Source organism: Dreissena polymorpha, chromosome 4 (assembly GCF_020536995.1).
Source record: "Dreissena polymorpha isolate Duluth1 chromosome 4, UMN_Dpol_1.0, whole genome shotgun sequence".
NCBI classification, from domain to species: domain Eukaryota; kingdom Metazoa; phylum Mollusca; class Bivalvia; order Myida; family Dreissenidae; genus Dreissena; species Dreissena polymorpha.
The window spans coordinates 103562689-103588451 of record NC_068358.1 but is presented as its reverse complement, the minus strand read 5'-3'; the positions used below and the strand labels follow the sequence as shown (position 1 = coordinate 103588451).

Here is a 25763-nt window from a genome sequence, read left to right as displayed (position 1 = left end):
CATGTTGTGTAATATGTCCATCTTGTATTAAACTGGTTGAGTCATTCAGTCCTTTGATCGTGTGACAGTTGCAGTCTGGTGCATTGATCCCTGTCGGACCACTGAGCACTGACAATCCTGATGTATTGACAATCAATACATGTATGGGACTCTTTGATTCAAGGCTGCGCTGACTTTGTCTTGGTCTAAACCTTTACTTGAATTTAGTGCAAATGTTGTTTACCAATTATTATGCCAAATGTAAGTTATGGGACAGGTTGTTTAAAGCTGAACTAATGATATTCATGAGCTTGTACAATTTAACATATTCATTCAGTTAATAGGTACTCAAGTGCTAGTTGAAAATACAACACTGTTAGTTATAATGTACACTGTAATTTCAAATTATGTGTTGCTTGCAATTAATATGGGTTTCCTTGTTTACACTGTGATTTTAAAAACGTTTGATGTTATTGAGTTTTAAAGAGTAAAAAAACTTGAAAATACATTCTTCAGACCCTGCAATTCAAGTTACATCTTCAAATTGAATGTAATACATGGGATTTTTTTACCTGGGTACTTTAGTTGATAGCAATCTTAATTCAACCTGCTGCCAAGTTATCAGATGAAGCTTTTATCTGTCTGCTTCTTAAACACATGTACCTATTTATAGAAACCAGCAAGTTTCCTGATGAAACAGACTTTTGATCTGTGTTAGACTGGTGTGATAAAGCAGACTGGTTTTCTGAATGATCTCATAATGTTTCACCTGGAGCACTGAGAACACATCCACTAAATAATGCTGAAACAGAGTTCTTGGATTCCAAGGTGGAGATGGAACAAAAACAGAGAGAATTTTGTGGAAATTTTGGAAAGGATAATTCAGAAAATCCCAAGTTCAGTCTAGGTTCTAGGAATTTGAAATTTTTTAAAGAGGATATTTTTAATGTACCATTTGATAAATTAGCAGATTCAGCAAGTTATAAGCATTTCACGCATGTTTTTGTGGACAATGAGGATTATGAAGACTTCAAACAAGATTTGATCAATTTTCATCGCATGCGAAGTCGATGGCAAGACGATCGGAAAAAAGTTTCACGCGAGCGACCTAGCCGACTGAATTCTCTTATAGATGATGCTGATATACAACGTTTTAAAACGGAAAGAAATGCAGCTGATAACAATGCAATTGATTCACAGTTTGAAGACCACATTTATGAAGAAATTGATGATGTGAAAGAACAGGTCGCTCGACTGAGGGCAGAAGAACGCAAATCAGAAACAGTTTCAACAAATACAAAGAAATATTCTAGTTTGCATGTTTGCAACTGTGGAGACATCAAAACACATTTAAGTTGCTCTGAGGACTGTGATTGTGTTGATTTTGCCCTTGAATCTTTGCCAATGATGGAATTCTTTCAAAATGATGAACATTTCCAAGAGTTTGATCGAGTGTTTGAAACTGTGAAAAATAAACGTCGTTATGCAAGTAACTCCAGTTTGGATAATTATCGCTGGTCTCCACATTCTGATGGGAGAAAATCGGATGATTCCTCAAGTGAGGCCGATACAGATACTGAAATAGACACTACACTCAAAGTTGACGACATATTTTCTGACTTCTTCGACAACGATGCAGATTTTAAAAACTTTGAGGAAGAGTTTGGGAAATTCCAGTTTAAGAGACATTCAACAAACCTTGAGAAAAAGTGGCATCGAAACTCTGTATGTGATTTAATTGAGGATTTAAAAGCTTTCTGTGATACGGATGATACAAGTGGCTCAAATGAACCTTGTGTGCGGTTGGGTAGTAAACTCAGCCTTCCTAGACTCTGGAGTCAAGGGGGTGAATGGGATTATATTTTTAACAAGATTCGTCCGCGTAATGGCCGATTGCCATCCTCAAACTCAGACACGTGCAGATCCGATTTAACTGTGGTCTGTGATAGTGAGAGTGGCAACTGTTTGTTAGATGACGTTAGTGACGTGTCTAATCGAGATACAGGATATTATTCTGAGGATAAATTCAGCGCAGATAAAAGTGATATATGTGCATGTGCACAGCTATCACAACATGGTAAGTTTGCCATTACTTTATGTGAACCATATGATTTACTTTGCACATAATTGTTGTTTGTTTTTGTTCTCACCAACAAGAAAGAGTACTGGGAACAATAGTGTGGTGTCCATAAACAGTCATAACATAGTACTGGGAACAATAGTGTGGTGTCCATAAGCAGTCATAACATTTGTATGTTCCTTTGTAGAGCTAAAGCTGAAACAAATTACTTCCTTATTAATTTGCATCTTTTCCAACAAATACTATTTAAACAAAAGGAAAGTTATGTCATTAATATATTTTTATAGTATATTTGCTTTACATGAAAACATACAACATACATATGCTCATACATATATTGCAATGTGATGTCATTGTGGCATGTGCCGAGACATGCATGTAAACTGTGGTGGGAGCCCTGCATGCTAGCCTGCTCTGAGTCTATTTGTACATGCTAGTCTGCCATTGTTTTACACACAGGCAACTATCACATCTGAAGCACGTGGTGCTTATTATAGCATGACAAACAACACAACCTTTGGCAATTCCTCAAATGTAACAAGTTAGCAAGTTGGGTATTCCATTTATATTGACATTGCGGTCTTGATTGTTTATCATTAACCTAACAATTTTATAATAGTAAACTTTTTATTGCAGATAATGGGAGCTACATTTTTTAATGTACAGAAATGTTTTACAATCCCCAGTCATTACTTGAAACCATAACCTTAATAAAGCACTGTAATTATGTTGTGTTCTATAATGTTGTAAGGCTCAAATTGGTGCTCTATATGTGGTAAGGCTCAAAATGGTGCTCTACATGTGGTAAGGCTCAACTTGGTGCTCTATATGTGGTAAGGCTCAATATGGTGCGCTATATGTGGTAAGGCTCAACTTTGTGCTCTATATGCGCTAAGGCTCAATTTGGTTCTCTATATGTGTAAAGGCTCAAAATGGTGCTCTATATGTGGTAATGTTCAACTTGGTGCTCTATATGAGGTCAGACTCAGCTGTATGCTCTTTACATGTATGTGGTAAGGCTCAACTTGGTGCTCTATATGCGCTAAGGCTCAATATATATGGTGCTCTATATGTGGAAAGGCTCAAAATGGTGCTCTATATGTGGTGAGGCTCAACTTGATGCTATATATGTGGTAAGGCTCAACTGTATGCTCTATATGTGGTAAGGCTCAACTGTATGCTCTATATGTGGTAAGGCTCAACTTGATGCTCTATATATGGTAAGGCTCAACTGTATGCTCTATATGTGGAAAGGCTCAACTTGATGCTCTATATGTGGTAAGGCTCAACTTGATGCTCTATATGTGGTAAGGCTCATTTGTATGCTCTATATGTGGTAAGGCTCAACTTGATGCTCTATATGTGGTAAGGCTCAACTTGATGCTCTATACGTGGTAAAGCTCAACTTGATGCTGTATATGTGGTAAGGCTCAACTGTATGCTCTATATGTGGTAAGGCTCAACTTGATGCTCTATATGTGGTAAGGCTCAACTTGATGCTCTATATGTGGTAAGGCTCAACTTGATGCTCTATATGTGGTAAGGCTCAATTTTATACTCTACATGTATATAGTTTATTCAAATGTTTTATAATCATTAACTATTATTTACACAACCAGTTATTGCATAAATGTCAGTCAAAATTTTTATGTCATACATTATTACTCCCTTATATTGCTATTGTCACAGTGTTGTGTGAATTTCCAGACTGATGTTAAATCTCAATAGCTGTCTTTATAATGAAGTTGTTTGTATGCAGTAATCACTGTTTCATGGTTGACAGCTTATTAAGAATTGACAGTTACTATGTAATAGCATTAAATCAATGTGAATAACATAGTTACTAAACACTGTTACCTATTCATAGTTCTGAATGAGTATATCATCAACATAAATTCCTGAAAAAAATAATTCATATTCATATTTGTAATATATTATTCACATGTATCAGTGTATGTGGTGCTTTTGTATATAATTTATAATATTCTGTTTTGGTGACTTTTGACCCATCGGGTAGGGTGCAAAACACATTTGTATATATATACAGTCAAAACTAAGAACAGCGGTCAGTCAAGGGAAATTGTTAAAGTGACCGTTGTCGACGAGAACAGCGGTCAGTCAAGGGAAATTGTTAAAGTGACCGTTGTCGACGAGAACAGCGGTCAGTCAAGGGAAATTGTTAAAGTGACCGTTGTCGACGAGTGACTGCTATTCTTGGATCACAACTTTTTAGATGGTTCGTCAATTGGTAGTATTGCCACGTCGTTACCCCTCCCAGTTGGTAGTATTGCCACGTCGTTACCCCTCCCAGTTGGTCAATTGGTAGTATTGCCACGTCGTTACCCCTCCCAGTTGGTCAATTGGTAGTATTGCCACGTCGTTACCCCTCCCAGTTGGTCAATTGGTAGTATTGCCACGTCGTTACCCCTCCCAGTTGTTCGCACAGTGTTTAGATGGTTGGTCAATTGGTAGTATTGCCACGTCGTTACCCCTCCCAGTTGGTAGTATTGCCACGTCGTTACCCCTCCCAGTTGTTCGCACAGTGTTTAAAAAAAAAAGTGTTTTGTTAAACAAAGGCTCATTGCCTACATCTAGGCCTTAGCCCTATTAAATAATACAGAATAATGTCTTATAAATTGATTTAATTTCATTAAGTATTTTTAAACAGAATCTATGACTTGGGATGTATGTTTAAGTAACGATTGTCACGTGTCACAGGGTTCCCTCTGGGCTTTAAAAAGTTGTCACCACTTACTTTCGACGAATTTAAAAAGTTGTCGCCACACTGCGGCTACATTTGGGCAATGAAGATCATGTTATTATCATACAAACAAAAACTGAGCATTGAACAGTATGTTAAAAAAAATGATTTAATAACAGTATTATTAATAATAACACATTTAACATTCATTAAATAAAGGCACATTCAATCAGTTGTAAGTCTTGTTGATTGACACCTTCTTAGCAGCCTGAATATAATGTTGCCACAGCTTGGTTGCTTCAGCTTCTTTATGGTAATCTGAAAATACAAAAAGGGAAAAATAATATTAATATGATACTAATAATAATCAATTAATGTGTAGTATATAAATGATATAAATGTGTGCTAGCATATGACCTTCTACATAGAGCTCATAACACAACAGTCAAATAAAATAAGCATTTGTGTATATCAAATTGTGTGTCAATTTGATTTTCATGTGCTTAACGATGTTTACCTTTTTTAAAACAGTACATTCAGTAGTGAATTAATTGATTAGTTTTGAGGATATAAAGAGGTCACACAGCATTGATTGCGTGTTGGAAATCATATTGAAGGAAATGAAATTATGTTTAACAACTGTCTTTGTTTGGGTTTTGTTTGCTAGCTGGTGAATATTAGAGGGGAAACGTTTGCATTTTTGAATGAGTCTCATAATTATCAGAATCTAATGTTCACTGTCTAAAAGTCGTTATACACTCTGAACTTGCCATGTTGACGAGTAAAACAGAAATATATCACCGTTTAAATAGAATCAATACATGTTAGATGTTTCTTATTCTCTATAATTACACCGATTTTTCTAAAAACAATCGAATGAGGATACTTATCTTCTTGATTATCATGGTTGTCAATGTAACGGTCTTGAATCGTCTTCGTACACTGTGACAAACACTTCACATTTAAGCGCAAAGTCGGTATATTTCAATGTTGTCTCTGAAGCAATAAAACTGCCGACCAATTAAGATAACTTGTAACAACACCCCAAATAATCGCAATTATCACCATTGCATGCCACTTTGCGACAGTCGCATGCTCCATTGATTTCAGCAGTGTCACAACATCACGGAAATCGATTGCATAACGACTGCCGTAAAGCGGCTGGTAAAAAGCGCATCTTATGTCATTTGAAGGAAATATTAAGGAGATATTAAGCAGAAAAAAATGCAGATTTTCGAAAAATTGCCATTTGCGAAAATAAGTCACAAATAATTGCCAGCTTAGTGTTGTTTAAAACACCTTATCAGCGATAAAGATCTATTGACTTTGTCATGCGCCCATGCTTAGTCGTTATGAATACTTGCTTCTAATACACATTCTTATTGTTACGTTCGACTGTTTTGTTTGTGTTCTTAATTTTCTCGACTCGAAACGACAGACGCGTGACCGTTGTTTTCAGTTAAAATTTGACTTTCGGAGTAAAATATACTGGCCGTTGGCTGTTATGGACAATTGACCGTTATTCTCAAAAGAAATATAGGGTGATTTTCGTCAAGGGGGGGGCAAACCAGACTGACTGTTGTCCGCAATTGACCGTTATTCTCAAGTGACCGTTAGGTATTGGTATCATTCTGGTATTTATCTCAGTAGTTTGTAAATATTGCTTTATACTTAGTTGCATAATATTACAATTAGACACTGGAGATTACAATTAATATTCAGATAAATTAAATACTGTTTATAACGTTTATTTAAATTAAGAACATGTAACTAATAATATCCATGTCAAAGTGTGTAAGTAAGTAAGTAAAATGCAGGGCTATAGATAACAAGAGTATTTGCGTTATTACGCAATTAAAATAACCAAAAATGTAATTAAATTCAATCTAAAGCGTACAAAAACACAAATTCAAATTTAATAATGTTATTCCCGTTATAAACCTTGCGTCACGAAACGCAATTCTTACGAACACAGGGCGTATTTTTAGCTCGGCTGTTTTCGAAGAAAACCTGAGGTATTCTCATAGCCAGCTTGTCTTCTGGCGTCTTGCTAAAACTTTACATTTTGTTAACCTTTTGAACATTGGCTCTAAAATCAAAGTGTTTACACCTACAACTTTGAAACTTCATATTTAGATGCATCTTGAGGATTTTTACATGCTACACCCATTTTTGGGTCACTAGGTCAAAGGTCAAGGTCACTGTGACCTCTTAAAAAATAATCCGTTCTGACAAGCTTTCATTCAATCAAAACTGCACCTGCAGCCAAGCGTTGGCACCCATTACGCGTTGCTCTTGTTAAGACTGGTTATATTCTGTACAAAAATTTACCGGATAGTTTATATGCCGTCCTATGAAGAAAAGAAGGCAGTCTTTCAAGCGGTTATCAATCTTTGGGGTATTATTGTAATTATTCGTAGACTCGTACGATTTCTACTTTCATTTTCAAGGTATTCAACTCAAAATGACCCGAAAACGGGGTGCATCGCTTTGAACAGCCATAACTTCATCAATTGTGCTGCGATTTTCACGAACTCGGTCTTATTCAACGCAAAAATGAATGACCTTTGATCAGAAATGTAGTATTTGTTTGTTGTTATGTTCAGGTACCTTTTTGGATTCCATTAGTATCAATAATATAGTAACCTTAGTAGATTGTTTATTATATTATATATGTCATTCCCTAAATTACCCCATTGAGTTTAAAAAACGGGGTTGAAAAACCCAATTAAGCTCGAAAGTAGGGGGTGAAATTTTTTGCTAAAACTCTATTGAATTTACATGAACCCTATTGTTGTCAAAAACAGGGGTTGATTACCCAATATACCCCAAAAGATATCTATAGCCCTGAAAATGTTTATTATAGTGACATGTGCAATATAACAAAACATAATATTAATATGACCCACAATAACTGTAAGAGAATTGGTCAAAAATATCCTGGTGTTTTTAATTATGATAAAAGTCCAGCAGTTTAAGAAAGTCAGAGCTACATGTATTATACAGAGAAATGAAAGTTACATGTAGTCAAAATGTAAATGAGGGTTGAAATTACATTCCTCGTTATCTTGCATGCTAAACAACCTTGCTATTTCCTGCAATTTACAAAGAGCATTTGCATGTTTTAACAATTAAGACTGACAGAAGTGAGCATTTTAAGGCCCTAGAGAAGTTTTCAGCAGTTACCATTGATGTGTACATGTATCTTGTCTGCTATAGTTAAGTGGCTGCCAACTTTGTCAGTGGAAGCTTGATGTGATAAAATGCTGTTTGTATAGTTAATTAAGTCTTATGTCTTTTTTCCATATTTGCTTTCACTCATGATCACTTTACTCATTTGGTATTCTTCATTGTATAGATTCTGTATTGGCTAAGGTCAAAACAATTACTTTGTGTCATTAAACATATAAGTCACTTGAAAACTAACAAATACCAGTTTATTATTCATAGAAATTTACTTTCATTTTGACACAAGTTTAAGAAAATAAGTTGTACATGTTGCATTTACCGGGTGAACTTAATTGGACTTAAGTTATCAATTGGTCGTTATAATGATATAAAAATAGTACCAGATGTTGGAAAATCACATTACATGATATGGAATACCGCTGGCATGGGTAAAATTCAAAATCAGGAGATCAAGGCTCTTACCTTTCCAGGTTGCAGTCCAGGACTCAATGTTCTGAAATTTTAGTAGAACTCTGCTGGTATTCAATCATTTATTTATGTAGAGTGAAGCAGCCTGTCCTGACCTGTTACTGCTTGGGTTACTGCTTGCGTCTGGACAATGTTGTCAGCAGCTTTAATCTGGCCAATCTGTAATCAAGTTGGAAATTGAAGGCAGTGGTCTATAATATGCTGTGAAATGTAACACTACTATTGAAGGCAGTGGTCTATAATATGCTGTGAAATGTAACACTACTTCTGTGCAATTGAACATGGGCCTAGGTTGATTAATTTACTGCATGCATGGTGGCATAGGTCCATGTTTGGGGTAACTTGATTGTTTACAGTATTGTATTAGTTTAATGTACAGAATGAAGTAGATATTGTTTACAGTATTGTATTAGTTTAATGTACAGAATGAAGTAGATATTGTTTACAGTATTGTATTAGTTCAATGTACAGAATGAAGTAGATATTGTTTTAAGAAACATGTTTGTGCCTGTTAATGTGGATATTATATATTTGCAACATTGTCCTTTTAAAGTAACCTGAGCACAACATGCTCATCGTGAACTTTCGTGATCTTCTGTATGTCCTGATCTTCTGTACGTCGTCCATTGTAAAAAAGCATTTGTCAATATGATATCTTAAGAATAGAACTTTCATATATAAGTAACACCAATATTCATATGTAGGTAACAGGTTTTTATGTACCACCATTTGAATATATTTTAAAATTTTAATTACAAGAACCTTGGTGAGCGTTCTAGAACCATGACAAAATCCTCTTGTATGCGAGTTTATCCTTTTCAATCTTAGGGTTTGGTGGAATATTATTTTGTGCTGGTTTTCAAACATTTATTATGACTGTACAATGATGTTCTCTATGAGAAAAACAATTTTAAATCTGTTCACAGCATATGCTTAATATAATCTTAGCGGAGTTGTTGATTTGTTTTAAACTTGTTTATAAAGGGCATGGCAAACAGAGCCTTCCAAGGTAAACCTTGAAACACAAAACAGGCAATCATTGTAAGCTATGTTGAGTTCACAGATGGCTTGTTTAACAACTGATTTTCCAATTATCTTCAGAAAGATACCTTTTGTTAATTATGCCCCCCTTCGAAGAAGAGGGGGTATATTCTTTTGCACATGTCGGTCTGTATGTCCGTCCGTCCACCAGATGATTTCAGGATGATAACTCAAGAACACTTAGGCCTAGGATCATGAAACTTCATAGGTACATTGATCATGAATCGCAGATGACCCCTATTGATTTTGAGGTCACTAGGTCAAAGGTCAAGGTCACGGTGACTGGAAAATGTAAAATGGTTTCCGGATGATAACTCAAGAACGCTTATGCCTAGGATCATGAAACTTCATAGGTACAATTTGATCATGACTTGCAGATGATCCCTATTGATTTTCAGGTCACTAGGTCAAAGGTCACGGTGACCCTAAATAGTAAAATGGTTTCTGGATGATAACTCAAGAACGCTTATGCCTAGGATCATGAAACTTCATAGGTACATTGATATTGACTTGCAGATAACCCCTATTGATTTTCAGGTCACTAGGTCAATGGTCAAGGTCATGGTGACCCGAAATAGTAAAATGGTTTCTGGATGATAACTCAAGAACACTTAAGCCTAGGATCATGAAACTTCATAGGTACATTGATCATGACTCGCAGATGACCCCTATTGACTTTCAGGTCACTAGGTCAAAGGTCAAGGTCACGGTGACTTGACATAGTAAAATGGTTTCCGGATGATAACTCAAGAAAGCTTACGCCTAGGATCATGAAACTTCATAGGTACATTGATCATGGCTCGCAGATGACCCCTATTGATTTTCAGGTCACTAGGTCAAAGGTCAAGGTCACAGTGCCAAAAAACATATTCACACAATGGCTGCCACTACAACTGACAGTCCATATGGGGGGCATGCATGTTTTACAAACAACCCTTGTTTATTATGTTTTTTTACATATTTCAAATTCATAGGTAAGCTTATCAAGAAGCATACAAATGAACAAAGCAGCGTTTGAACTTTCTAAAGCAGCGTTTGAACTTTCTAAAGCAGCATTTGAACTTTCTATTCATTTTTGGTAACATTGTGTTGTTTGTGTAGGACTGCTATTCTAAATGGATGTACTTGTAATGTTGAGATGAAACAAGAATGTGCACACATACACAACCCTGGAGCTTCAATTGGGTCAGATTGGCTGTTGATAGCTTCAAGATATTTCCTGGGTTATTGGGCTGGTTACAACTGCCTTTGATAGTAAACTATGGCCATATCAGGTGTCAGTTAGGTGGTACAAGAGTTCTGTCAGATTGGGAGTCCCTTTTCTCCTTTAAGTGGTTGGAGATAATGTTTATCTCTGAGCTTTTCATTGTTAGTGATTATTACTTGGCACTTGTCTTTGTTACATTTGATACATTGTTGTTGTGTTGTTTCATAATATATCTGGTTTAGTTATTCAAAACAAATATGTTGTATCTGTTATTAATCCTTTAGTAATTATAGTTAATTTAAACCATTATTGTTAATTGTTGAGATGTTTAGTTTGATTTGTTTGTGTCCAGTCTCAGTGGATGCTACAACAGTGGACATGGTTTATGGTTCAGGATATTGGCAATGTAGATAAATTTTTGTCAGCGTAGAATTGATTGTGACACCCAAAATTGGCACAATGACATTAGCAATGCATCTAGATGTAACCATTAGAAGAACTATAAGTCTCTACTTAACACTGAAAGGTATTTGCTGTTGGAAATTCCACTTAAATATAATCCAGCCTTTGCCAAGTTTAGGTTCCCCAACCACAAATTAAGTAAAGAAGTCTGTAGTTGCATGTTGCATATAATTTGACAATACAGTCAATCTTGTATTTAGAGACCACTTAAGGGAGTAACCAAAAGTGGTCTCTTTAATAAAATAAATAAAATCCAATACCCGAATTTTCTCATTAAACGTTGACACTTCCCGTTTTGACATTTTAATTTCTGCATCATTAAGCTACGGAAATCTGACTTGATTATGGTGCATAGGGAAATAAATAAAACACGTGGATTAAAGACTAAATAAACAGGCCTGATTGGTAAATATGCTAACACAAACTAATTAGCATAATTACAATTATATTTTTTTAGTGAACGGATATCGACACATGAACCAGATTAATAGTTCATTTTTTACACCACTCTGGAACACTGTGAAAATGTTTGTCGCATTGGCGCATTGTTTCTGCAATGAAATCGGCAATTTAGTTTGTCACCTAACGTCCCAGATTGTAAACTCTTTAAACCATAGACTGTGCGTCAATACCTTACTGTTTTATTCAACACAAACAAATGATACGCAGTCTGCATCAACACCTGTCAGAACCGGTCATCAAGACAAAGGAAAATGGCTGGTGTGCATTCTATACATAGACGGTGACGTCACTACGTTATTGTCACCTCTATACTAAGACCCATCACATTCCCCTGGTTTGGGGAATTATGCTTCCGCCAAAGTAGTTCTGCGTAGGAATGAAAATATTAATAATGAAAGAAAAGTCGTTTTTTTTATTGTTGTTTAAAATGGAATGTAGTTTAAAGAAATGTAATTTAATTATGTTTAAATGTAATTTTGAATCTCTATTAAGACTGATAGCGATTATCAGAAGCACGATTACCTGACCTACTTTTGCTTTCACTTTTCACTCGTAAAAGAAGTGCTACCCACAATTCCTTTCGCATTAGTACACAGGTCAGTAAAACTGGTGTGTACACAATGGGCTGGTGTGAACACAAAACAAAGGTGCAATCGTACATCTTATTGGCTTAGAAATAATGTAAGTATGTGTATCATCTTGTATTCACAACTACAAACATGTGTTAAGTTGTTTGTAAAATACTGGGTATTTTGAGCCAAAGGCCTTTATTTATTTAGTTGAGTTGAGTTGAGTTGGAGGGATTCAGACAAGTACTGTCAGCCATAGTTTGGTAACTGGGGACATGTACCATACAACGCCTGTAAACATTGAGGCTAATGATTCATTAGCCAAAAGTTGACCAGAGGTAAATGTTTACACTGGGCATTCCTCCCATTCTCTGTGATAGAACCAGCCCATGGTCAGGAAGTGGCATATGAGTTTGTAATCCACAGGGGAAACAACTGTCATCTGCACACATGTTGCTTGCTAGAAGCAAAATGTTGGACTAGCGCAGATTTTTCATATTGCTTCAACACCTGTTAACAGTACATCAGCTTTTCTCATGCGTATGTTTATGTCCAATATGTCCAAACACCAAACATTATTTTGTGACGGTCAGAGCAAAGTACATGTACTCACCAGAGCCCCAGGTGCTTATAGTGTTGTGCCCATGGTAAGCTTTTATGATAACTCTTTGTCCATTATCATTTGTTGGTTATTTATCATTTGTCGTGCTTGTCAACAAATACCTCAGTGAACACAAGAGGTTTCATTAAAAGTGGTTGGAACATTTGTCTCAATGATATCTGGCAGAGTATACAAAGGGTCAAGAAGCAGGGCTTTCTCTGCCATTCACCAAATTAGCCAATGGCTACAAATTGAACGATTTGGCTACATAAAACATTTGGCTACAACTTTTTCTTCATTAAAATTTATAAAATAGCCAAAAATAGAAGAATTTTTCCATAGCAAGGCGACTTTGGCTCAATAAATTTTTGAGTCAGGGGAAGCCCTGAAGAAGGGGGCAAAAAAACTAGGTCACATGGTGAACTTCCAAGAAAAAGCTTGTGAACCCTCTAATAATCTTGAACTTGCTCAGAACATTTTTCCAATGATATCTTTGCTTAGTTTGAAAATGATTCTGGTCCATTGAAAAACATGTCCGCCATGCAGTGACGGGACAGTCTTCCTATTATGGCTGTTTGAAAACCCCGTGGGCATCCTAGATTGCTTATAATAATGGAAATAATTCAGATTTCATCTGAACTTTTTTCATCTCAAGTCCAAAAATATGTAGATTATGTAAACAAAAAAGCATTTATATAATGTATGAATACATCATATCTAATTTGTGATCTTTAAATCATAAGAAATACTGATACTTTTTCAAATTAATTATTTCCGTTGACAGTGAGCATATACAATTTGAGATAAAGCATATTTAAAAAGTGACTATACAAAGCATATCCTTTAAGAAAATGTTTGGGGGGAGCATGTAGTCGCCGCTTCGTCTGTCCATGCGTCCGTCCGTCCGTGCGTCCGTCCGTCCGTGCACAATTTTTGTCCAGGCTATTTCTCAGCAATTAATGACCGGAATTCAATTAAACTTTATTCGCTCACAAATAATAAAATCATATATTCAAAAGCAGACCATGACTGATGATGAAGTCTAAGTCTAGCTTGGGTCTATATGATAAATGAAGTCTAAGTTTAGCTTGGGTCTATATGATAAATGAAGTCTAAGTCTAGCTTGGGTCTATATGATAAATGAAGTCTAAGTCTAGCTTGGATCTATATGATAAATGAAGTCTAAGTCTAGCTTGGGTCTATATGATAAATGGACAGGTGTAGAAAGACATAGATCACTCATCATTTCTATCTTTCCAAACCTTTTTAACCATTTGAAATTAATTGGTCAGATTATGATATCATGTGACAGAAACTTAATCCAAACTGGCCATCTCATTCCTTGTTTAAACATTCAGATTTACTGGAAAGTAACATAGGGAAATCTTTATTTTTGCTGACAAAATTATGCTTCATATTGCATAATACATCTTTTATAGGAACCTTCACTTATGAACACAAATTCCTGAGATAATATAAATTAAAAAATAACATTTTGAGCAGTTTTTTTTAAATTATATTGCATGTATCTGAAATTAAAAACAAAATGTTGTTTGGATAGACTTTGCAAAATAAACAAAATTTCTATTTTACTACAGGTACAATACTTTGTCAGAATGAATAAAACTTTTTCTTTCTACTACATGACATTCTATTTGACACATCATTGTCATACCTACAGCCAACTTAAGACCATCATCAGTACAGGTGACATTCAAACTGTCTGACGGCAACAATTTATTATACAGCATACATTTGAGAGTGAGGCCCTGGTTCCCTTACTGTGGCCCTGGTTCCCTAACTGTGGCCCTGGTTCCCTAACTGTGGCCCAGTTCTCACAATCCAGGTTTCTTTGTCCTAATGAGCTCTAAAACTGGTAGCAACATGGCTTGTAATCATTTGGAACCTTCTGATTGTGGAACATCCCTGATTAGATATCGGTGGGTATCAGCATGCTTGACAGGGTATGGAGTCAGCAGCAATTTGTTTATCTTAATAAACATTAGTGGCCATGGTGTTTGGAAATACAGAAGCATTCCTTTTCATGTTGAATTATTTTATTGTGCCTTTCTTGTTGGAGATTTTTGTCAAGGCTGTTGCTGTTGATGATAACACTACAAGTGCTGGTGATGATGATGATGATGATGATGATGATGATGATGATGATGATGATGATGGTGGTGGTGGTGGTGGTGGTGGTGGTGGTGGTGGTGGTGGTGGTGGTGATGATGACTTGCCTTTGTTGACCTCCACCGAAAAAGCTTACAAATTATAATGTTAATGCAATTTCTCTGATTTCTGAATGAAACCAATCCTGATTATGTTAAGTTTTCATCGATAATAAAACATATGTCAGAGGTGTGCCAGGAAACAGGTAGAGATCACAGTATGGATATAGCTGATAAGGTTGCAGGGCAATTGAGATCTGAATGGTTTTTCTTAAGTCAATCATTTCTTGGCAGAGGTTGTATTCCCCTCTGCAGGCTGCACTGAAATGAATCACCGAAAGTCACAGGGCTTATCAGCTTGAGGAAATGTACTTGCAAAAAATGAATCAACAGATATATCAGACTTTTGATTGCTGAGGAAAAACAGGTTCATACACATTTACTTAAACATCCTTTTCAAAACAAACAAACACAAACATTAAAATCAGATCAGACCCTTTGTCTATGTTTCTTAATAAACAGCCTATTAGATGCTAGTAGGTGATTGCATTCATAATGACTATTGTTTGTTTTTGGCTGCCCTATTATACCAAGCAATCAGTCTTGCTTCTTCTTTTCATACCAGATTCCTGGAAGCTCATTTCCTGTATCATTATGGTAGTTTCTTGTCCAGTCTTGGGTTCTTTTAGAGTCATGGTTATGCAGATCCATGAAATTACGTTAAAGAACATTCCCACATTATGCAGTCGTTACAGAAAAAGTTTTGACCAGGTCACAATCATTTTGCTGATCAAAAATGCGACATAAATAGGTCAATATTGTAATTCATCAGAGCTCTTACTAACTTTTTATTCTTTTATAAATTGTTCATATAGTGTTCCTAAGTAACACAAAATCGTTTATTTATTACTATTTTCCATACTGCATCGTCTGTTAACATTTTTTCACAAGATATTAACCTCCCATGCAACGTCAGTTTTAAGGCTATTTATAGTATGCAAATCTTGAAATTGGATAGCCAATCAGAATGCACTGCTCAACAAGAAACCTATTTTCAAGATGGCGGTGTGACACCATCAACACAATAAATTATTTATTATTATTTCAGACAATTAACATTTAAAAAAGAAAAAAACATAAAGAGCAGATGTTAATAATTATGTTTATGACATGTTGAAAACAGAACCTCTTTATTATTTCATGTACCTGGGTTGCTATGGTCATATGACTGAAATTAAACCCTTCTAATTTCAAATGTTTTATAACTTTTATATCTGTTGAAATGTTAATGATAAAAATGGTAACAGCATACAATTTAAAACAAAATGTTTCTCAGCCATTTTAAATACTGATTGCATGGTACTTCATGATGGTGTTGTGTCTATGTGCAGACTGCCAGTACACATGCCACCACCAGTGCCTACCTCTCATCCAGCTCGAGTGCAAGTGTGTGTCACATGACCATGAGGACCAGGGGGCGGGGCTGTCAGGGGAGACCACTCTAGAGGACCTGTCCATCCCTGCCATGGAGCCCATGTCAGAACCAGCCTCAGTGAGTATTGACTGACACACTTGCAGAATACTAGGGTAGTGCTGAATGTAGAGAAGATTAGTCTGTGAGAATTTAAAACACTTCAAGCACATAAGCCTCTGCTGGGGCTGTTGATGTTTAAGCCAAGACAAACTTGTCTATATTAAACACTAAGTCTAGCATTCTACTTATCTAGATTGAACACTAAGCCTAGTATTCTACTGGCGGGCAATTTTGATGTTTTAGCCGGGATAAACTTACCTATATTAAACACTTGTCCCATTATTCCCATCATTTTGTTCTCCTTTTTTTTTTAAATCAACTAAACAAAAATGCTCTGAATTTAGCAGAATATAAAATATTTCACAATAAACATCAAATTTTGGTCATAGGACTTCTTCCTCCCCTCAAGCCTAGCATGAAGAATAGCTGTAGTTGTGATTTATTCTGTGAAAATTGCAACATATTAACTAAGGGTCAACTTGTACAGTTGTTGGTTAGTTTAAATATAAAATTATCGAAAAGCTTTTGTAAAAATTGTTTATTCCTACCCCTTTTAAAGTATGGTTGAACAAGTCATTGTGAAGATAAAAGACATTGTTTTGCAGATGTTTATATCGGGTGCACATCCCATGTTATGTCAAAGCCAACTTTTCTTGTTGTAAAAAAACACTGTACCTATTTTCATAACACTTTCCCACTCAGAAGCAAAGTGAAGATGGCTATGTGCAAATAACTTTAAAACAGAAAAGCCTGCGAGTTACTCACAGTTTGTTCAGGTTATACGCTGTTTGCTGCTCATCAGTATCTAATTTTGGAGATGAAGCCTTAAAAACTTGAATCTAGTTAGAAATGTCTTTAATTAAAAAAAAAATCTGAGGAACTACAAATGCGTTAAAATACGTTTCTAAGTGGTAAAGGATTAACTGGAAAAAACATGTTCATACCAATAAAAGGATTGTGTTAGTGGCTATTGTTTATGAATGGTTCATACCAATAAAAGGATTGTGTTAGTGGCTATTGTTAATGAATGGTTCATACCAATAAAAGGATTGTGTTAGTGGCTATTGTTAATGAATGGTTCATACCAATAAAAGGATTGTGTTAGTGGCTATTGTTTATGAATGGTTCATACCAATAAAAGGATTGTGTTAGTGGCTATTGTTAATGAATGAAATAAAACAGGAGGGGTTTCCTTGTGCACTTCACATGTCAATTGTTTGGACATATAGAACAGAGGATAAATGCATGCGTCAATTGTTTTAAGACTTTATTGGTTTATTATCTAAAAGCACCTTTTGAGCATCCAAATCATATAAAGAAGTAATGTTTGATAACAGGACATGGCTCACGTCATAAATCGTGAACCATATTCACAACGTTCTGTAGAATTTAACAAGAAAAGTGTCTTGAAGATTTCAAAGTTTTGCAAAACATTTTTTCAGCAAACCACCGAATGATATAATTTAAAGGCAAGACCCTTAGTATTCATTAGCCAAACTTCAAAATCCTGGGCCAGGAAGCTCAAGTCTCCTGTTGTTCACAAGTAAATACAGCGCTTTACCTTTACTAGTTCCCTGCATGTTTTCTCAGGAAAAAGATGAGACAGACTCGGGGTACCGTTCGGGTACGATCCCCGATGAGAAACTGCCGCCAAAACCAAGTGAGGCCACGCTGAACCGGGAAGAGCTGCGCAAACGCATAGCCGAGTTCAACAGGCTTGTTCAGGGGGCTAACTTTGCACTGGTGAGTTTGTAGGCTTGTTCAGGGTGCTAACTTTGCACAGGTGAGATTGTTTGTTTGATGGGAAAGGACAAGGAATGAATATTGAATCTAATATTCACAATTTCTCCTATCTTCGGCTTTTGCAAGTAATGATAAATTATGTTTTATTGATTAAGACGATTTATTGAACCTGAACTAATATTTTTGTATAGATTTTGGTGACTTTCAATATTGGTACATGTAAATCTGTTTATTTCTTATTCAAGTGATTTTGCTTCTTATTGAGAGATGCTCAAGTGACGTGTCCTTTATTTATCAACTATTTGCAGCAAAATTGTTTGAAAATGAGAGGATTTATATGTAAGATGTGATTTATTAACTGGTTGTTTGGTTGATTGGGATTTCAAGTTAAAAGATCACAGAATAACATTTAAATTAAATATAATACTATGATAACATAATGGTTTATGTTAAGTATTAAGGATCTTTTAAAGGGACCTTTCCACATTGGGGTTAATTGACAAAATGGTTTCAGATTTGCAAATTTTAGTTGTAGTTATGTTATTTGCGTGGAAACATTAAAACTTAACATTTACCAGGCTCTAAAATACCCATTATATGCATCTTTTGAAGATTTAAAAACCTTAAAATTATAAAGCGTGACAAATGTGAAATGTTTGAATAATTTGGAAAGTTTTGTTGTTATAGTTATATTTTGTGACCATGCATGGATTGCTTATATAAAGTATACAATACATCATAATCTGTATGAGAATGTGTGCCAAGTAATTTAAGCGCTTGACTGTTACTTCAAGTGTCGATGGTTCGAGCCCGGGTGTGGAGTATTATTTATTTCTTTTTTCAATTGTATCCTTGTTTTATACTGGAGCTCTTTAGTTCTGATGCTTACATTTATCAATTTAAAGTACTTAATGACACATTTCAAAACAGGCCAAAATCTGTGAATAAGTCATTTTTAGAAAACTTTTATTTCATGCAATCTTGAAAAACTCCTGGATGCATTCTCAAAAATAATGCATTTATTTTATGCAGTACACCTAGGCTTTCCTCAGGGAAAAAAGAGTATCAATGTAAGTGTTTAAAGAACAAGTACTATGATTCTAAATGTTTAATTAATTGATATTCCTTTCTTACATATACATATGAGCTTAGCTCTGTCAATAGAGGGTTCAATACATATTGTGTGTAAAGTGTCTAGCTCTGTCAATAGAGGGTTCAATACATATTGTGCGTAAAGTGATTTTCCAGATTACCTTGTGCAGTCTGATAATCTGCAGTCTGCTTCAACTGAATTTTTTCTAAGAAGAGATTTTGTTTAAACGAGAATATCATAAAAATGGAAAGTGTTGTCCTTGATTAGCATGTCCAGACTGGGATGAAATTTTATGCACATGGATAAAACCCACACTGAGTGAGGTTCATTTATTCAATAAAACGATATTTGATTCTTACACATGCATACCAGTTTGCCTCAATTTCCAGCGAGAAAGGGAGGACACAAGTACTTATGACAAGGATGCAGATGTAGACATGAAGACAGAACCATTCCAGGGCTTTATCAAGGTTGTTCTGAATCTGGTGCGACCAATCAGCATGTCTCTTGGGGCCCGCCCACCTTCGATATATGAGGTGCTCACACGAGAACACATTGTGGAACAGAACACGCAAAATATCTCCTTCTACATGCCACGTGACACTGTACGCTCCATACATGCGCACAGGTAACATTGGAAATACAATTTGTATTAGCATTGTGGACATAGGAAAATGTTTTGTTTGGTAGTTTTCCACTTATTATTTATATGATATCAGTATAATAATATGAAGGTGATCAGTTAATCTGATAAAGCATTTCCTGGTCAGGTTTTACATATTCTTAACAGATTACTGTATGAATGAATGTAATTAGACACAGTAAGTGACAACTGCGCTACCCAAATTATTGCATACCAAACTCAATATGGCTTTTGTGGCTTGGCTAAGTTGGTATAGAGCCATTATATATTTTACTTCATGTATTTTGTTGTATTTGTCACCAAATTAATCTCTTTTAAAAGTTTAGAGGATTTGCACCAACTAAAATCAAGTGTATCTATTGTAACTGGAGTAAGTTTTAAATGCAACAACTTATCACCAGTGTGTTCATTTTGATTACTTATGCATTAAAGTTCAAATGTGCGCAAACAGACAATCAGTGCAATGATGTGATGATCTAGAGACAATGAGTGCAATGACTTAATGATCTAGAGACAATGAGTGCAATGACTTAAAGATCTAGAGACAATGACATGATGATCTAGAGACAATGACATGATGATCTAGAGACAATGACTTGATGATCTAGAGACAATGACTTGATGATCTAGAGACAATGATGTGATGATCTAGAGACAATGACTTGATGATCTAGAGACAATGACTTGATGATCTAGAGACAATAACTTGATGATCTAGAGACAATGACTTGATGATCTAGAGACAATGATGTGATGATCTAGAGACAATGACATGATGATCTAGAGACAATGACTTGATGATCTAGAGACAATAACTTGATGATGAAGAGACAATGACTTGATGATCTAGAGACAATGACTTGATGATCTAGAGACAATGACTTGATGATCTAGAGACAATGATGTGATGATCTAGAGACTATGACTTGATGATCTAGAGACAATAACTTGATGATCTAGAGACAATGACTTGATGATCTAGAGACAATGACTTGATGATCTAGAGACAATGAGTGCAATGACTTGATGATCTAGAGACAATGACTTGATGATCTAGAGACTATGACTTGATGATCTAGAGATAATGAATTGATGATCTAGAGACTATGACTTGATGATCTAGAGACAATGACATGATGATCTAGAGACAATGACTTCATGATCTAGAGACAATGACATGATGATCTAGTGACAATGGCATGATGATCTAGAGACAATGACTTGATGATCTAGAGACAATGACTTGATGATCTAGAGACAATGATGTGATGATCTAGAGACAATGACTTGATGATCTAGAGACAATGACTTGATGATCTAGAGACAATGATGTGATGATCTAGAGACTATGACTTGATGATCTAGAGACAATGACTTGATGATCTAGAGACAATAACTTGATGATCTAGAGACAATGACTTCATGATCTAGATACATTGACTTGATGATCTAGAGACAATGACTTGATGATCTAGAGACAATGACATGATGATCTAGAGACAATGACATGATGATCTAGAGACAATGACTTGATGATCTAGAGACAATAACTTGATGATCTAGAGACAATGACTTGATGATATACAGACAATAACTTGATGATCTAGAGACAATAACTTGATGATCTAGAGACAATGACATGATGATCTAGAGACAATGACATGATGATCTAGAGACAATGACTTGATGATCTAGAGACAATGACTTGATGATCTAGAGACAATGACTTGATGATCTAGAGACAATGACTTGATGATCTAGAGACAATGACTTGATGATCTAGAGACAATGACTTGATGATCTAGAGACAATGACATGATGGTCTAGAGACAATGACTTGATGATCTAGAGACAATGACTTGATGATCTAGAGACAATAACTTGATGATCTAGAGACAATGACATGATGATCTAGAGACAATGACATGATGATCTAGAGACAATGACTTGATGATCTAGAGACAATGACATGATGGTCTAGAGACAATGACTTGATGATCTAGAGACAATGACATGATGATCTAGAGACAATGACATGATGATCTAGAGACAATGACTTGATGATCTAGAGACAATGACTTGATGATCTAGAGACAATGACTTGATGATCTACAGACAATGACTTGATGATCTACAGACAATTACTTGATGATCTACAGACAATGACTTGATGGTCTAGAGACAATGACTTGATGATCTAGAGACAATGACTTGATGATCTAGAGACAATGATGTGATGATCTAGAGACAATGACATGATGATCTAGAGACAATGACTTCATGATCTAGAGACAATGACATGATGATCTAGTGACAATGACATGATGATCTAGAGACACTGACTTCATGATCTAGAGACAATGACATGATGATCCAGTGACAATGACATGATGATCTAGAGACAATGACATGATGATCTAGAGACAATGACATGATGATCTAGAGACAATGACTTGATGATCTAGAGACAATAACTTGATGATCTAGAGACAATGACTTGATGATCTAGAGACAATGACTTGATGATCTAGAGACAATGACTTGATGATCTAGAGACAATGATGTGATGATCTAGAGACTATGACTTGATGATCTAGAGACAATAACTTGATGATCTAGAGACAATGACTTGATGATCTAGAGACAATGACTTGATGATCTAGAGACAATGAGTGCAATGACTTGATGATCAAGAGACAATGACTTGATGATCTAGAGACTATGACTTGATGATCTAGAGACAATGACTTGATGATCTAGAGACTATGACTTGATGATCTAGAGACAATGACATGATGATCTAGAGACAATGACTTCATGATCTAGAGACAATGACATGATGATCTAGTGACAATGACATGATGATCTAGAGACAATGACTTGATGATCTAGAGACAATGACTTGATGATCTAGAGACAATGATGTGATGATCTAGAGACTATGACTTGATGATCTAGAGACAATAACTTAATGATCTAGAGACAATGACATGATGATCTAGAGACAATGACATGATGATCTAGAGACAATGACATGATGATCTAGAGACAATGACTTGATGATCTAGAGACAATGATATGATGATCTAGAGACAATGACTTGATGATCTAGAGACAATAACTTGATGGTCTAGAGACAATAACTTGATGGTCTAGAGACAATGACATGATGATCTAGAGACAATGACATGATGATCTAGAGACAATGACTTGATGATCTAGAGACAATGACATGATGATCTAGAGACAATGACATGATGATCTAGAGACAATGACTTGATGATCTAGAGACAATGACTTGATGATCTAGAGACAATAACTTGATGATCTAGAGACAATGACTTGATGATCTAGAGACTATGACTTGATGATCTAGAGACTATGACTTGATGATCTAGAGACTATGACTTGATGATCTAGAGACAATGACTTGATGATCTAGAGACAATGACTTGATGATCTAGAGACAATGACTTGATGATCTAGAGAAAATGACATGATGATCTAGAGACAATAACTTGATGATCTAGAGACAATGACTTGATGATCTAGAGACAATGACTTGATGATCTAGAGACAATGACTTGATGATCTAGAGACAATGACTTGATGTTCTAGAGACAATGACTTGATGATCTAGAGACAATAACTTGATGATCTAGAGACAATGACTTGATGATCTAGAGACAATGACTTGATGATCTAGAGACAATGACATGATGATCTAGAGACAATGACATGATGATCTAGAGACAATGACTTGATGATCTAGAGACAATGACTTGATGATCTAGAGACAATGACTTGATGATCCAGAGACAATGACTTGATGATCTAGAGACAATGACTTGATGATCTAGAGACAATGACTTGATGATCTAGAGACAATGACTTGATGATCTAGAGACTATGACTTGATGATCTAGAGACGATGACTTGATGATCTAGAGACAATAACTTGATGATCTAGAGACAATGACATGATGATCTAGAGACAATGACATGATGATCTAGAGACAATGACTTGATGATCTAGGGACAATGACATGATGATCTAGAGACTATGACATGATGATCTAGAGACAATAACTTGATGATCTAGAGACAATAACTTGATGATCTAGGGACAATGACTTGATGATCTAGAGACAATGACATGATGATCTAGTGACAATGACATGATGATCAAGAGACTATGACTTGATGATCTAGAGACTATGACTTGATGATCTAGAGACAATGACTTGATGATCTAGAGACAATGACTTGATGATCTAGAGACTATGACTTGATGATCTAGAGACAATGACTTGAAGATCTAGAGACAATAACTTGATGATCTAGAGACTATGACTTGATGATCTAGAGACAATAACTTGATGATCTAGAGACAATAACTTGAAGATCTAGAGACAATAACTTGATGATCTAGAGACTATGACTTGATGATCTAGATACAATGATGTGATGATCTAGAGACAATGACTTGATGATATAGAGACTATGACTTGATGATCTAGAGACAATGACTTGAAGATCTAGAGACAATAACTTGATGATCTAGAGACTATGACTTGATGATCTAGAGACAATAACTTGATGATCTAGGGACAATGACTTGATGATCTAGAGACAATAACTTGAAGATCTAGAGACAATAACTTGATGATCTAGAGACTATGACTTGATGATCTAGAGACAATGATGTGATGATCTAGAGACAATGAGTTGATGATATAGAGACAATGACTTGATGATCTAGAGACAATGACTTGATGATCTAGAGACAATGACTTGATGATCTAGAGACAATGACTTGATGATCTAAAGACAATGATGTGATGATCTAGAGACAATGACTTGATGATCTAGAGACAATGACATGATGATCTAGAGACAATGACTTGATGATCTAGAGACAATGACATGATGATCTAGAGACAATGACTTGATGATCTAGAGACAATGACTTGATGATCTAGAGACAATAACATGATGATCTAGAGACAATGACTTGATGATCTAGAGACAATGACTTGATGATCTAGAGACAATGACTTGATGATCTAGAGACAATGACTTGATGGTCTAGAGACAATGACATGATGGTCTAGAGACAATGACATGATGATCTAGAGACAATGACATGATGATCTAGAGACAATAACATGATGATCTAGAGACAATGACTTCATGACCTAGAGACAATGACATGATGATCTAGTGACAATGACATGATGATCAAGAGACAATGATTTGATGATCTAGAGACAATGACTTGATGATCTAGAGACAATGACTTGATGATCTAGAGACAATGACATGATGATCTACAGACAATGACATGATGATCTAGAGACAATGACATGATGATCTAGAGACAATGACATGATGATCTAGAGACAATGACTTCATGATCTAGAGACAATGACATGATGATCTAGTGACAATGACATGATGATCAAGAGACAATGATTTGATGATCTAGAGACAATGACTTGATGATCTAGAGACGATGCTGATTTTCTTATGACATTTCATTTAGCTTGTTGGCAGTAGAAGACCTTTATCAAACAAATATTATGTACCTGAATGACTCGGTAAGGAAGAAATCTTGGCACAGTTATGTGGCAAAGAATTAAGTAGTTTAGGATATGAGTCATTGATTTAACATTTTAAGTATCTGAATCTCATTGTTAATACCACATTAGACAATTGACAATATTGTACTAGTTGTCATTCAGTCACAGATAATTTCCTTATGATCATGTTCTTTCTGAAGTTTTGTGCTTGTTTAAAGTCAACTATTCTACCCACGCTGAT

General features: G+C 35.5%; 1 protein-coding gene across 3 annotated transcripts in view; it reads left to right on the top strand.

Annotated features, from left to right (window-relative positions):
• LOC127877142 (ras association domain-containing protein 1-like) overlaps positions 1–25763 on the top strand; it is a 60952-nt gene that overhangs the window by 13798 nt on the left and 21391 nt on the right. For 2 of the 3 annotated variants that reach the window (XR_008048260.1, XM_052422787.1), the window contains exons 2-5: positions 653–2056; positions 16319–16479; positions 18052–18204; positions 19687–19925. Coding sequence is in view for 2 of the 3 variants with exons in the window: in XM_052422787.1 (XP_052278747.1) it covers positions 814–2056; positions 16319–16479; positions 18052–18204; positions 19687–19925 (1796 nt within the window). In the remaining variant the exon portion in view is untranslated. The remainder of the gene's footprint in view (positions 1–652; positions 2057–16318; positions 16480–18051; positions 18205–19686; positions 19926–25763) is intronic. The other variant, XM_052422788.1, reaches the window with a different exon arrangement.